General features: G+C 40.9%; 1 protein-coding gene across 1 annotated transcript in view; it reads right to left on the bottom strand.

Annotated features, from left to right (window-relative positions):
• Positions 1–13,471, bottom strand: part of bmpr2b (bone morphogenetic protein receptor, type II b (serine/threonine kinase)) — a 60,607-nt gene extending 47,136 nt beyond the window's left edge. The window contains exon 1 of the mRNA XM_053627208.1: positions 12,385–13,471. Coding sequence (XP_053483183.1) covers positions 12,385–12,457 — 73 coding nt within the window. The 5' untranslated portion in view covers positions 12,458–13,471. The remainder of the gene's footprint in view (positions 1–12,384) is intronic.
• Positions 13,472–14,313: the final 842 nt, after the last annotated feature.

The raw sequence follows: 14,313 nt of genomic DNA, 5'->3' as shown, positions 1-14,313 counted from the left end.
GTATTTGTAGACTCCCTTCGGCACTGCCGACGCCATTTGTGACATGAAAAAGAACAAAAAGAGAGGGGGAGAAAGGAAAAGATAAAAAAAAAGGCAGAGGGGGAAAATACAATTGGCTGGTGTGTCTGCTTAACAGACAGGAACTACAGTCTCTTACTGTCGCACAGCTCACTAAAAGCTGCAAATTACACACACACACACACACACACACAGACAGACAGAACAAATACAAGGCAAAATGCAAACACACTCCAGACAGCATATTGAATTATACACTTTTCATTGGACACACAAAGCACACACACACACTCACTTGAATAATAAAACAAATGGCAAACAGGGATGACAACCCAATTTATGAAGTGAGCAAAATACACAGATGAAAGGGAAAAAAAGAATGAATTGTGTTGCTCTCAGTATACAAGCTCAAATGAGATTAAATTTATCCAATCAAAATAACAGTCTCTCTTCCAAGACACACTGCTGGGAGATATTCTGAAGGAAAAGGAGAAGAAAAGAAAAGGAAAGAAAAGAAATCTCACTTGGAAACTTCAGTGGACATGTAGTCGTATTTCCAAACACATCAGAACAGCATTACGTCTACAGATATGGGTATTATGAGCGCAGTACGGTGTTTGAACAATGTTGCTTATTAACCATGGGGTGAAGCCAGATCCCTTACAACAGATCATCACACTTTCACAAACAAATTTAAATACTTTCTAAGTCGGGGGGCAGAACACAAGCTGGCAAACCTGCAGAAATCATTAAGGAGATGTCAAGCACTGATATGATCTAATGACTGAAATGTACGAATGCTAGTAAATATTCTCATAAAACAATCCAACAGTCAAATTCTTGAATTGTACAGATCATACATGCATTAGCTGCCTCACAGGCAAGTAAAAGCAGCGGTGTGCCCAGTCCCATATTTCTGTTGCATGGTAACCTAGCCAACCAGCCAAAAAATAAAACTGGTAGCTAACATATTGTAACAATGTATGGTAAGCTAGTTAGCAATGTTTAGTGCACTAATACAGACTAGAGCTGCAACAACTAATCAATAAAATCGATAATAATCAATTACGAAAATCATTGTCGATGAATCTCATTATCGATTAGTTGGTCTGCGCGCGGCACGGGACACATTTACTCGCTACGTTACTTCTGTTCCGAAAACACGCATCAGACAGTACACACTCAGAAACGATGTATTAATATCCTACACACGTTGTATGTATTACTATTTCAACACATTCTGTTAAATTACCCAATAAAAGTGTTGGATAAAAAAACAAATTCACACAAGTGACCAACACATGTTAAATTATTGTCCAATCACATTGCAGACTGCACTGCTGACGTCATCATTCGACTCTGAACTCGCCTCAAAGTGAATGTTCGTTGCTTTGACCTTTTGATTGTGACCACGGAGTCAGAGTCCTGAGGCGAGGAAACCAAATGACTACAGGCAAGTTAGCGTTAAAACTGCTGGAAATGCCTGGCTGAGTTAGTGATATTTAGGCAGGGAGCTCTCGAAAATGTATTCATTGGAAAACAGTAACTCAGCGAGTGATAATTATCCTTACCCATCACGACAGCTACAAAAGTGAATATCATCCTTCCTCAGTGTTGGTGTTATGCTACTAGTGTTATGTGTTTCTCCATGTATTTGGTGAATGTTAATGCTGGTAATGCTAAGGAGGCTCTTCACCCGCTAACAGGTCCTTGTGAGTGTGGATTGGCCTATTCGGCAATGGGTGTAGCTAATATGGTACCAGCAATGATCCAAGTAGAAAGATGCTTTCTACCAACAACAGGGTTGATTTCATGAAGTTTATTTGTAATACATTGATCCCAATTGGTTTGCCTTTTTTTTTTTTTTGAGGACATGAGGTTATAATGGGTTTGAGGTCTGAAAGTGGAATGGGGCATTTTGTTTGAGCTCTGAAGGTTTAAGAAATGTACTTCCTTGTTTCATACATGCTTGGGGTAAGATTATTTGAAATGACAGGGTTATGGTTTTAAGATTTTAAAAACCATCTTAACCCTAAATACAAATCTCAAAAATCTTCCCAAGTTCCATAAGACAAAGAGAAAAGTCTAGCTTTACGTTGCACTTTATTTCACTTGGTTTTGTCAGCAAATTAATCCGCCTAGTAAAAATCATTGTACTGACATCCATACTGCAACTTGATCAATGTGTGTAGTGGGATTCAGAAGCCCACATTATAGTTCCATCTATTCCACTGTCAAGTGCAATCAATTTAAACATAGCTACATAATGCTAAAGTCAATCAGGAGTGCGTGTTTTTTCTGGGTTCATTTATCATTTGAAATCTGCTTGTCCTCGGGCTGGTGATTTGTAGACCCCTGATGAATATGTGAGGATTCTCCACATCTTTGACACATGATAACACAGGAGACAGAAAGGCATGTTGTAGAAATGCCAGGCAGAGCCTGGAGGTGCTGATGTATGGCACTAGGACGTAGAGTCTATAGCCCCTCAGACGCCACGCTGTTCTGGATGAGGAGGCTGTGCTCTAAAGCCGTCAGCTCTGCAGGAGGTGCAGAGAAAAGGAGCAGATCCAGACTGGCTGCTACTGCTCATCAAAGAAAATGCCAGCTGTGAGTCTTTTATAACATACCTCGCAAAGTACAAGCCCTCAGGAAATGCCTTTTTTGGATGTCTGGAAGCAACATGTTTGCTTTGTAGAGTCAGAAGTATAAAAGACAACCAAGTGTGTTTTTCCTTCTGATTGTGGCCAGAAACGCGTCCCCTAAAAACTCGGGCCACAACAAAGCAGCACTTTTACACACGAGCATCATCTCCGAGAATCAATTAACAGGACAGGACTGAGACTACTCAACATTTACAACCTCACCTCCCCGAGTGGGCCGACTGCTGCTGGCTGTCTTTCACGTTAATCTACGTCCATCTTGCTGTATCCGAATCCCAACATCAGCCACTAGAAGAAAGAGGTGCATAATTGAACGCTGATCAGTCTGTGAAAGTCCAGGACTACCCCTGCATAAAGAAATGGCCTTGAAGAACCTGTACATTCAGATCCTCTTGTCAGACATGTAAAAAATACTGATGCTGATATTAACATGTGCACTGATCTCTGCTGGACAGAAAGCGTCTTGTTCTCCATCTCCATCAATCGGTGCTAGCTCGACCACTCAGACCAGCAATCTGCAGACTTGTTCATCTACGGCAAGCTAGGAAGAAGATCATCACCACAAAGGGTCAAGTGGCTTGTAAATGTGCACTGGGGTGTTAAAAACATGCTGAACGTGCACCAACAGGTTTTCCAAGCAGACATGTAAGAGGGTTTTGTATAGAGAAAGAAAAGACCAGACCAACACCAAAAACCTCTTCCATCTTGTGAAACGCAGCCGCACCCTTTTACAGCTCTTTTGCTGTCACTATGGGAACCTGCTCAGAGAAGCTTCCATTACATAAAAAAAAAAAAAAAAAAACCCACGGTTGGCTGGAGTGTAACTAGGCGACTGGCTCTTTTTCCCAACTGTTACTGAGAGGGAGACACTAACCAACCACGCTCCTGTGCACCCATCAGATAATTAACAGATTCAAAAACCTCGCTACTTCGGCTGCAGCACGTTCCTATATACACACTGTAGAGTGAAGACGGAAAACAAGCTAAACTTACTGTGGGAACGTCAGAGGACAATGAAAGAATACATGAACCAGCTAAACAAGTCAAAAGAAGCAGGAATTTGGCAATGAACTCCTAGACAAATCAGGAATCTGTTGAATAGTTTTGGTTGGATGGACTAATGAAAAATAGGGCCTCTTCTGCTTCTAATCCACTTGGTAGGCATAAAAAAACAACCAAAAAAAAAAAAAAAAAAAAAAAAACAAACAACGACAGTGAGTGAGTGAGACAGATGGACGTGTTTTTAAACGACAGACAGATTTATTGACCTCTGAAGGAAATTTTGTCACAGCAGTTGATAAATAACAAATTACAGACACAGACAATGCACAATAAAATGCTAAGTAGCAACAAACGTAAGTAAAGCTGTTGTAGTGCAGGGGATGATCAATACAATTGGATGGTCATTAAATACACATTAAAAAAAATAAATGAGCTTTTTTTTTTATTATTCAATTCCCTTTGCATTAAACTATCTTTGAAGTTAAACTTGTGCTAGCAAACTGCAATTCCAATCAAAACAAGCTTGACAAACCTTGTCAAAAGACAAAAACACAAACTTGGCCAAGCTACTACTTTTTTCCAAAACAATCAAATTGGAGCAATTTTAATATTTTTCTAATAAAATACAAGTCTACTTTTGTACAAAAAAAAAAACCTTCTCAAGACAAACCTGTCTCTGTTCAAGAAAAAAGCCCATGCCGAAAAGATCTGGTGCTTTCCCACTTTTGATTTGCAAGTAAAACCAGATCATGGGAATTTAACGTGCCTACAGGTTTGAGCATTAGTCAGTTGTTCCACCGGCTGCGGTCAGTCAGGCGACTGCGGCTGGCAGAGCAAAACACAGCCTGAAAAGCTTTAGTGCTGAGCCTCTGACCACAGAGGGCAATGCCAAGGTTTTGAAATAGCCCTTTATAAATACGCCCCACTTCCAGCTCTCTACTCTGTACTTGCCTCTCGCCACCCAGACATGTGTGCGCTCCTGGCAAAAGATCGGCTCACGTCCCCCTGCATGACCTGCCGACTCTGCCAAGCTTTCCTAATGCAACTCCCATGCCTGTGTGCACGGCTCTCCTCTCAGGGGCTAAAAGCAGCTTAATCTCTATCTGGGGTCTACGGGAGGCCCGTTTTGAAATGTCACCCCCCCATCTCCGACAAGGACAGGACCGAGTGTGTATTTCCGTAGATTAGGAAATCGCCTCATAAAAATAGTGTCAGAGGACTGGGTGGAGGGAAAGAAGTAAAATTTGGAGAAATACTGCAGTGCAGCCTTGATAAGAGCAGCGCCAGCTGAGGAAATATACACAATCAAACTCATTCCCCGCTTCCACGGACAACACATCATCAACTCAAGAGATTAACCTGGCATCTGTTTTTTTTCTTCATGTCACAGTGAGTGTAAAGTGATCCGAGCCTCTGAAGCCCAGCACAAAGGCAGACAGGGGCAGCTGGGAAAGACGAGCGATGCAGTTACTGTGGCCACAAGCCAAACTGACACACACCATTTCATAGTGGGCAGCATGCGAGTGAGTGGGAGAACGCATGAGCGTGTTTACAAAAACGCGTGGGCTGAATGTTTACAGGAATTAGCAGCACTGCCTATAATTGTATTAGATTCGTATATGACGGGAGGAGCCGGCAAAAATACGGTACTTAGGATCAAGCACGGCTTATAAAGAACCAAGAGTTCACACAGAGGAGGGAGAGGAGAAAATAAAAACGGAGCAAAACGGGAGACAAAAGAGCAGATGACCTCAGTGCTTTAAGAGGGCCAGTTTACTTTATATTTCCATAGTGCTGTCATTTTTCAGTCATGTGAAGTGTGTTCACAAGGTGATGACAGGGTGTCTACGACTTCATGACTAAAAAGGAAAAAAACAGAGGAGACCTTTTCAATCTTTTTCAGCTGTTGGTGAAATAGTGTGCGTGTCTCGGCGTCAACACAAGGGAATGTCCTCCGCCCTCACCCAAAGACACAGTCCTCCCCCCTCGCTACCCCGCCTGCCATGGAGCCAGGGAGAGACACATTGTTTAGTCTAAACCCTGCTGCTACAGAGCACCACACTGTACACACCAGACATCCCCCCCCCCTACACACCCCACACTCACTGCTGATTAGACTATCTAACTGCCCTCAGAGGAGATCCAACCAACATCCATGAAATAAAGTTAAAGTCTGCTTTCACCATGTTAGAAATCCTGCAAACTCCTACAACATACTCACAACAGCACACACAAAGCCAATCAATTCCACGCAGTAACGGTGGCATACACACGAAACACACGCGTTCACTCCGAGTTTTAAACAGGAAGGACTGCAGGGTTCGGTGAACTAGCGACCTGAGCATTCTTTTGCACAATCAGAGTACAAATCAAAAACATGGCATAGCATGACGCAGTGAGAGCGTGCAGCCAATGCTCAAACACTGCTTCCTGCCCTACCCCACAGACACACAAATTTCTTCAGGCTGCCCGTGTGCTCTCACGCGCACACACACATGCACACACACACGCGCGCACACACACACACAGAGATAGAGAGAGAGAAATAAAACATAGCTTTGAGACTTCTTGTACAATTGACTAACAAAATAATAATAAAAAAAATCAAAGTACAATTTTAGTCTAGACTAATTTGGATTCACTTTAATACTCTTCTGAATTTTTCAGTCAGCAATATGAGAGACAGAAAGACTCGAACAGGAATAACAATTCATCCCAGATGAAAATATGTAGCATATTATGGTAATTATAGGGCAGGGAAAAATTCAAGGCTAGCGTTCCTTGTGTGTAATTTCTCTTTAACCCTATGTTCTCTGAACGATGCGAGGAAACGTTTTCATACAGTTACACACTCTAAAGTCATTTAAAGAGTTAACTGTTTCTAACAAATGATCACTGCAGCATAGAGTGTGTAACAGACTAGTACGGGCATTCTTAACCAATGTTCGTGGTTTTACATGTGGCCGAGCAATATTTACCATTTTAACGTGATGGACAAAGACAGAATAAAGCCTTGATGTTCTATGACAATACGATACATATGTACGGTTATACAAAAATAAACCACGCTGGGGGGGTGCGAGACGTGGTGCGAGACGTGCTGCTGCCCCCCCGAAGTGCATTATTTTCAAATAACAGCATGGACTGGAGTGCGTTATCCTACTTCTACCACAGCAAATTTGCCAACGATTACAATGTTTAATTTATCAATATATGAAGCGTCACACATATTTTAACAGTTTATAGTTAGATTTAATGTTGTGGAATGTCCAAAAGACAAGTTATTTCATGTTCCAACTGATGTTATAGCCACGATAAACAGTCATTTCCTCACCAGCCTCGCTCTTTTTCTGTCTCGCTGACATTTTACTGGGAAACCGGAAAGCGTTAGTAACTGAAGACGGTCCTGTCCTGAAAACTTTCCTGTGCTGATAAACCCTACAAAGCGCTTACGATGGAGAATCCTTCCATAAATCTTAACACCACATCACATTACTTTGTTAAACACGTTTTTCAAGTCATATGTGAATCATCTGCCGTAAAAGTCCGTGTATGAGCCGTTACTCTAGTAACAATAACGTAATAGAATAAGTACAAACCCAATTCCAAAAAAGCTGGGACGCTGTGTAAAATGTAAATAAAACAGAATGCAATGATTTGCAAATCTCATAAACCCATATGTTATTCACAATAGAACATAGAAAATAGATCAAATGTTTAAACTGAGGAAATGTACCATTTTAAGGAAAAAATTAGGTAATTTTTTTTATTTAATGGCCAAAACATGTCTCAAAAAATTTGGACGGGGCAACAAAAGGCTAGAAAAGTAAGTGTTACTAAAAAGAAACCGCTGGAGGAACATTTTGTAACTAATTAGGTGAATTTGCAACAGGTCAGTAACATGATTGGGTATAAAAAGAGTATCTTGGAGAGGCAGAGTCTCTCAGAAGTAAAGATGGGATGGAATCTGGATGAAAGTGCATGTTGCTCTAAAACCTGTATATACTGTTCAGCATTGACAATGCCTTTCCAGATGTGCAAGCTCCCCAATCCACAGGCACTAATACACCCCATACCATCAGAGTTGCAGACTTTTGAACTGACCGCTGATAAAAACTCCAGATAGTCCCTCTCCTCTTTAGTTTAGAGGACGCGGTGTCCATGGTTTACAAAAATAATTAAAAACTTCGATTTGTCTGACCACAGAACAGTTATACACTTTGCATCAGTCCATTTTAAATGAGCTTTGGCCAAGAGAAGACAGCAGCGTTTCTGGATCACGTTTACATATGGCTTCTTCTCTGCATGATAGAGCTTTAACCAGCATTTGTGGATGGCACCGCAAACTGTGTTCACAGACCATGAGTTCTGGAGGTGTTTCTGAGCCCATGCAGTGATTTCCATTACAGAACCAGGCCTGGTTTTAATGCAGTGCCGCCTGAGGGCACAAAGATCACGAGCATGCAATATTGATTTTCACCCTTGTGCACAGAGATTTCTCCAGATTCTCAGAATCTTTTGATGATATTATGTACTGTAGATGATGAGATATTCATAGTCTTTGCAATTTTACGTTGAGGGACATTATTCAGAAATTGTTCCACAAATTGTAGACGCAGTTTTTCGCAGATTGGTGAACCTCTGCCCATCTTTACTTCTGAAAGACACTGCTTATCTAAGATACTCTTTTTATACTCCCATCCAAACTTTTTGAGACGTGTTGAAGCCATCAAATTTAAAATGACCTTTTTTTTTTTTTTTTTAAATAAATGGTACATTTCCTCAGTTTAAACGTTTGATATGTTTCTATGTTCTATTGTGAATAACATATGGGTTTATGAGATTTAAAGGTCATTGCATTCTGTTTTTATTTACATCTCACGCAGCATCCCAACTTACTTGGAATTGGGTTTGTATATTAATATTAACGTTCATGTTACAGCCAGAAATACTTTCTGATCCGTGCTGTTATACAAAAATAATTCACAGCTTCTGACCAATCAGATTCGAGCATTCACCACATTGTGGTATAAAATCAAATGTTTTTTGGCTTCAAGTGATCACCCACATTGCAGTAACATGATATAAAATTAATATAAATAACTAAAAATAACATGAAATTCTAATTGTAGGGTTTTTCCAATGTGACTTTATAGTTCTGATGGAAAAATGTAAATATTGTGATACATATGGTAAATTGGGGTGGCCATTACAGGCAAAAATATCATATACTAATATTGAAAGACATTCCCGCAACACACAATATCTATTGAAATATTTAGGTTTGACACAGAAGGGGAAATCTTAAAAATTGGTTCAAAAATATATGTTATGACTGAAAAGACCCATGATATCTTTACTTTGGCATAATATAAATATTGTCTATAGTCCAGCCTCATCATGTATAAAGAAAATGTTTCATAGGGTTTTTTGTCCTATTGGGATTGTGTTTTAATACCACTCCCGCCAGAATAAAACAAATGTAACAATAAATGAATGAATAAAACTGTAAATGCATCATACCGCACCACGCAAGCACCTAATACACTGCCATGTTAATGAACAAACTAAAAACCACTGACGTTTTTTTGTTCAGTTTGTCCCACATGAACCCATAATGCACCGCTACAGAATACCATACAGCAGTTTGTGCAATTTGTTCCCTAAGCAAAGACGTACACACTCGAATATGACTAATAGTTTTGGCCTGCTGTACCAGTGTATTGGTACATTCCTAACTTCACCATTCAAATTGCATTTCTGGGAAAATCTGACAGCTCTAATGTGTGTTGGCCTCTTCCCTCACTGCAGAGGGTAATGAGCTCTGCCGGGCTCAGCAGACTGCAAACAGGAGCCGCGGCTTCATGCTGAATCGACAAGTCAGAGACAGGGTAATGGCTCTCTCCCTTGCTCTCACTCACACGGTCTGAAAGTGATGGAGAATAATCACAGCAGTGGCACATCCGTGCAGGGCTTCCTACTATGCCATCAACCAGCAGTGAGGAAGGCAACCGCCTGAGCTGTTAAAGAAGACGGCACGTGACTGCATTCAGATCGGCTTCTTCTCCCTACCAAAAGGTCAAAGGTCAACAAAAGAATAACTGTTCAGTTTATTCTCCTTCTTGAGATCAGCCGGTGCGCCTTCTCTCAACGAACAAGAATATGCAAGGACAACTTTGCCTCACGCACTGGAATAAAAACGTCATTAATCCAATACCTCGAAAAATATCGACAGGACGAAGCAAAGCAAAAGCGCTGAAATAAAACTAACATGATCTGATTATTTGTAAATGTACGTAAAGCTCATATTTATTACGATTTTATTTTTAGGCATTTGTGTCCCTGAATCTAGGTTTTTACAGAGATAACCGTGAGATATGAAATGAGAGCACAGTTCCAAGAACGTAATGTTAAGATCGCCACAGAGTGCTTGCAAAACTGGTGTTATCCGAGTCGTATAGAAATCAAATCAGCCCCAAAATACACTGATTTCTTATGAATGACCTTTAGCAAAGATTACGAAACATAACAGCCTGACCTCTCACAATAAACTGACTTTTCTCCATCTTGGGAATCTACTTCTTTTTCCTGTTAATCCAAAATAATTCACTGAAACAGACTCTCAGGATGCCTTTCTCCATTGTCTTCAGTCCCCTTGCAGCGCTGCAGAGACCGAGAGAGACACTTATCAAAGTCTAGGCTAAAACACTGATAGCATTAGTGCGACTGCGTCTGAAGGCTCGAGCGAGCCTGATTCTACTCCAAAATGAAATACTGGATGTAGATAGAACGGGTCGCTTTGATGCCTAACTGAGTTTTTGCCAAACAAAAAGCAAACCTGCATCATACTGCCTCAGAGCTGCTCGTTGATCTCCATGTGTTTCTCAACACAATTCAATTCCAGAAAATCGATTGTGTATCATTAGCACTTCAGCAATAATTACACCGATCTGAGCGCCACCGTCACGCTTATTCACTGTGATCAACGACCACACACGCTGCCCTACGTAACCTCAAGAATGCTACGAGTCCGTTGAAGTACAACAGGAGAAACACCTCTGGAAAGCTGTGTTGGGAGTGAAGCTTAAAACAAACCAAGTGTCTGGGAATTTGCTACTCAATACATAATATTCAACACGTTTATAACAGTTACTAAACAAACATTATGTTTATATGGACAGCAATAATCTAATTATTGACGTTATTCTGAATAAGACAATATTGTGATTAAGGTCTTTATATTAGTCGCTTTTATAATATTCCTTTAATGTTCAGGTTTTACATGTTATAGAACACAGAGTTACGGCACACATCACGTCCCCACGTCACGCCGTCCAACGTTCCCTCCAGAATTTCACTGTATCAACATACAGTTCATCTTCGTTATGGTACTGTATACAGTTTTGGGTGTTTCACTTTTAATTTTAAGAAAGCTTCAAGTGCAGTTAATTGTCAGTCATGCTATACGTGCAAACAGACGACTGCTTGAAGCTGTGGGCTGCGTCCGAATCCCGAATACACATACTTACCTACTATACAGTAGTTGAAATACATTTATTTCACCTACTATATAGAAGGTAAGTACGCGATTTCGGACGCAGTCATGCTCTCTCCTTTGCCGTCAAACGCTTGAGCGCTGCCGTGTGTGTACGTGTCCTGTCGTAAAATGCGGTGAAAACTCCCACACAACGTTAATACTGTGATTAAGGTATGTACATGTCTATAATGCACTCCGATAATGCGACTAAAACAGGAATACTCTACACGTCTTAATTCGATTTGTGTTTACTTCAAGTATGACTTTAGTCGGATTAAGGTAATCAATAATCGCTGTTTACATGCTAGTTTCTTAATCAGAGTATTGTCTTAATCAGGTTAATATCGGATTATTGTTGTCCATGTAAACGTACTGAATGGTGCACTGCACAAAGACCGCGTTAACCCAAACCGATTTCACTCAAGCGTTCAGACATACTCTTGTGAACAATTATATAACCTTTACGCAACATTACCATTCCTCGTGTTCAGTGGCGAGGGTGAACTTCAGGAGTACACACTGCGTGCGTACATGGAGCCTTCATATGCTTCATGTTTTACAATAAAAAGGGGTTATTTTCACTCTTGGACTAAATGTCATCAGAACTGTGAGTAAGACTTGCGATGATCTCATTTATAAAGTCATGACGAATCACGTAACGGTACGATACACATGCTGTCTAGTACCTTAATCTATGATCACCACATCAATACAGTCTGGGCCAGTTTTCCGGCTTAAAGCCACGCTCTACCGCTCAGGATCAAGCTTAGAGACAGGAAACGACTTTCGGATTAAAAGGGACAACCAAGTATAACTACAACCGAGTGATGCTTAAACAACGCTTGAAATCCTACTACACCTACTAATAAGAAATGCTATATTTATAAGTAATATCCATCAGATATTGTCAGCAACATTCACTGAATCCTTGAAAGTGACCTTAAGGAACTAGGCCATAGGCCCAAGAGTAGAGAACACCAGAAAGAGGATGGAGATATTAGTGTCTAATTTTGTGTCAGAATCATATTTTGTAAACAATATTAGTGTTTTAAACACACACACACACACACACACACACATATATACATTCGTTTGGGCCAGTTTTAGGCTCCAAACATTCAGTGATAAGAGGAAAGATGCTGTATTACAGGTGAAGAGCCTGACCTGCGACAGGACTGAGGAGAAGCACGGCGTAAAGCCCCAGAGTCAGGACCGACACCCGGCCGCACACGGTCATGTTTTCACCCCCAGGAGTCACACAGGCCCCACTGCTCCCGGCTGATTAGTTTCCTCCTCTTTTTTCCAGTCGAATATCCAAGTTCATTCGCGAGGATGAGACAGTCCAACACCGGAGTCTTGGCACAGCAATGTGGACGGACAGTACATGATTTCCGCACAGCTTTAGCTCGGTGTTGACGCCGACTCCCTGGACGCAGCGTTAAGTTCGTTAGCTTCGGCAAAGTTAATCGATCCGTCTAGCTAGCTTGCTAGCACTACAGTTTCGCACTGGCGCTGTGTGAATATTAGCCAGCTTGCTCTGTGACTGACGTGCATTGCGTCCTCGTAACTTAGCTAAAACGTTAGCTAAAATCTCGGCGTCACAAATATATTTCTGCAGTCTCTCCTTTTAGCTCGAATTTAGCTCACCGGCTAAACAGAGTAAAGTTGGGTAGCTAATCTAACTATCTAGCTATAAACAGTGGGACAGTTCTGCGCTGCCAACCGTCGGGACAGTCCATGTCGGTTAGTTAGCTAGCCCCAGGAGCTAAAAGCACCTCAAACATTTAGCAGCCTTCTTTACTTAATCATTAATTGAAATACAGAAATTTAACGTCTCTTTCGAAACACACACTCAGCCACCGGCGTCGTCGCCGAGCTCCACCGTCGGGGGAAAAGATCTTCTCCAGCAAGACCGACTTCTCAGGAGGGGAAATTCGTCGAAATAGCTCCTCGTTTGACTCTAATCCAAAACAACGGGACTTTTGATGGTGAAAGGAGATTCTTAACCGTCTAAACACGCACGGCCATTTTGGAAAAGCGAAGCTGTGCCCGCGGTTAAGACTCTGTTAGATACCGCGTAGCTATTGTGCATGGATGAGTTGTTGCTAGTCCCGTACGCGCGCGACCTCTTGCCAAGTTCTCCTGTTCACGCACGCAGGCGCATGCTGAAGGATTTGCAATGTTTCGATTCACTCAACACGCGAGTCGATTCTTTAAAAAAAAAAAAAAGCGGTTCATCGATCACAGGAGAATCGACTCCAAAAAACATAGATCTATTTCAGTTCGAGAAACTGATTCAGCTCAAATTCAAGTATAAAGTGAGTGAGAGAAGGAGAGATTCTGACAAATGCGTCTTTTCATACAAGAAACATCTACCAGTATTTAATTTGGAAAACAACAATAAATACAATGCTAAGCACCTTAAGACTATTTTCAAAGAAAGTAAAATGATGAGCATCTTAAGGCTAATAAGTTGAATCGGGTATAGGTTCATCACCCATTAACCAGCACAATTATTTTTATCTCTCCAAACTACACATTAGCTAATTAATTAGCATGACATGAAATTGCTGTGACAAGAACCCTTGTCCTTCAAACTATTAACCATAGTGCGTTTTTATTATTATTATTATTATTATTATTGTGCGGAACCGACTCTGGAAACCGAATCTATCAGTTCCCAACACACGGAATCAAATTCGGAGTCGATTCCCAAATGGCCAGAATCGAACAGTCTTACAATTCACTCCCTCCTCCCTCCTCCGTCTGTCTGCTGTCTGTCTGCTATGTTTCATTAGTACAGCACGTTAATCGCACACAGGGGAGTGTAGACGGAGTACAAGTATTAGCACCTCTCTTCAGTAATAATGCTACATATGGGGCAAAAGACACAGTAAAATAAATTCACAAAGCCGAGCATTCCTTTGGTGGAACTTTAAAAGGATTGTTTACATATATATTTATATTTATCCATTTATTTATATTTACCATTTGCAACATCATTCTATTCTTACTCTATTCTATTACATCATTCAGATACACACACTGTTGTTTTTTTGAAAAGAAACCGAATTGGAAAACAGTACAGACGTA

This window comes from Ictalurus furcatus, chromosome 6 (assembly GCF_023375685.1).
Source record: "Ictalurus furcatus strain D&B chromosome 6, Billie_1.0, whole genome shotgun sequence".
Classification (NCBI taxonomy): Eukaryota; Metazoa; Chordata; class Actinopteri; order Siluriformes; family Ictaluridae; genus Ictalurus; species Ictalurus furcatus.
The sequence above is the reverse complement of the archived record's forward strand: the minus strand, read 5'-3'. Positions and strand labels throughout refer to the sequence as shown.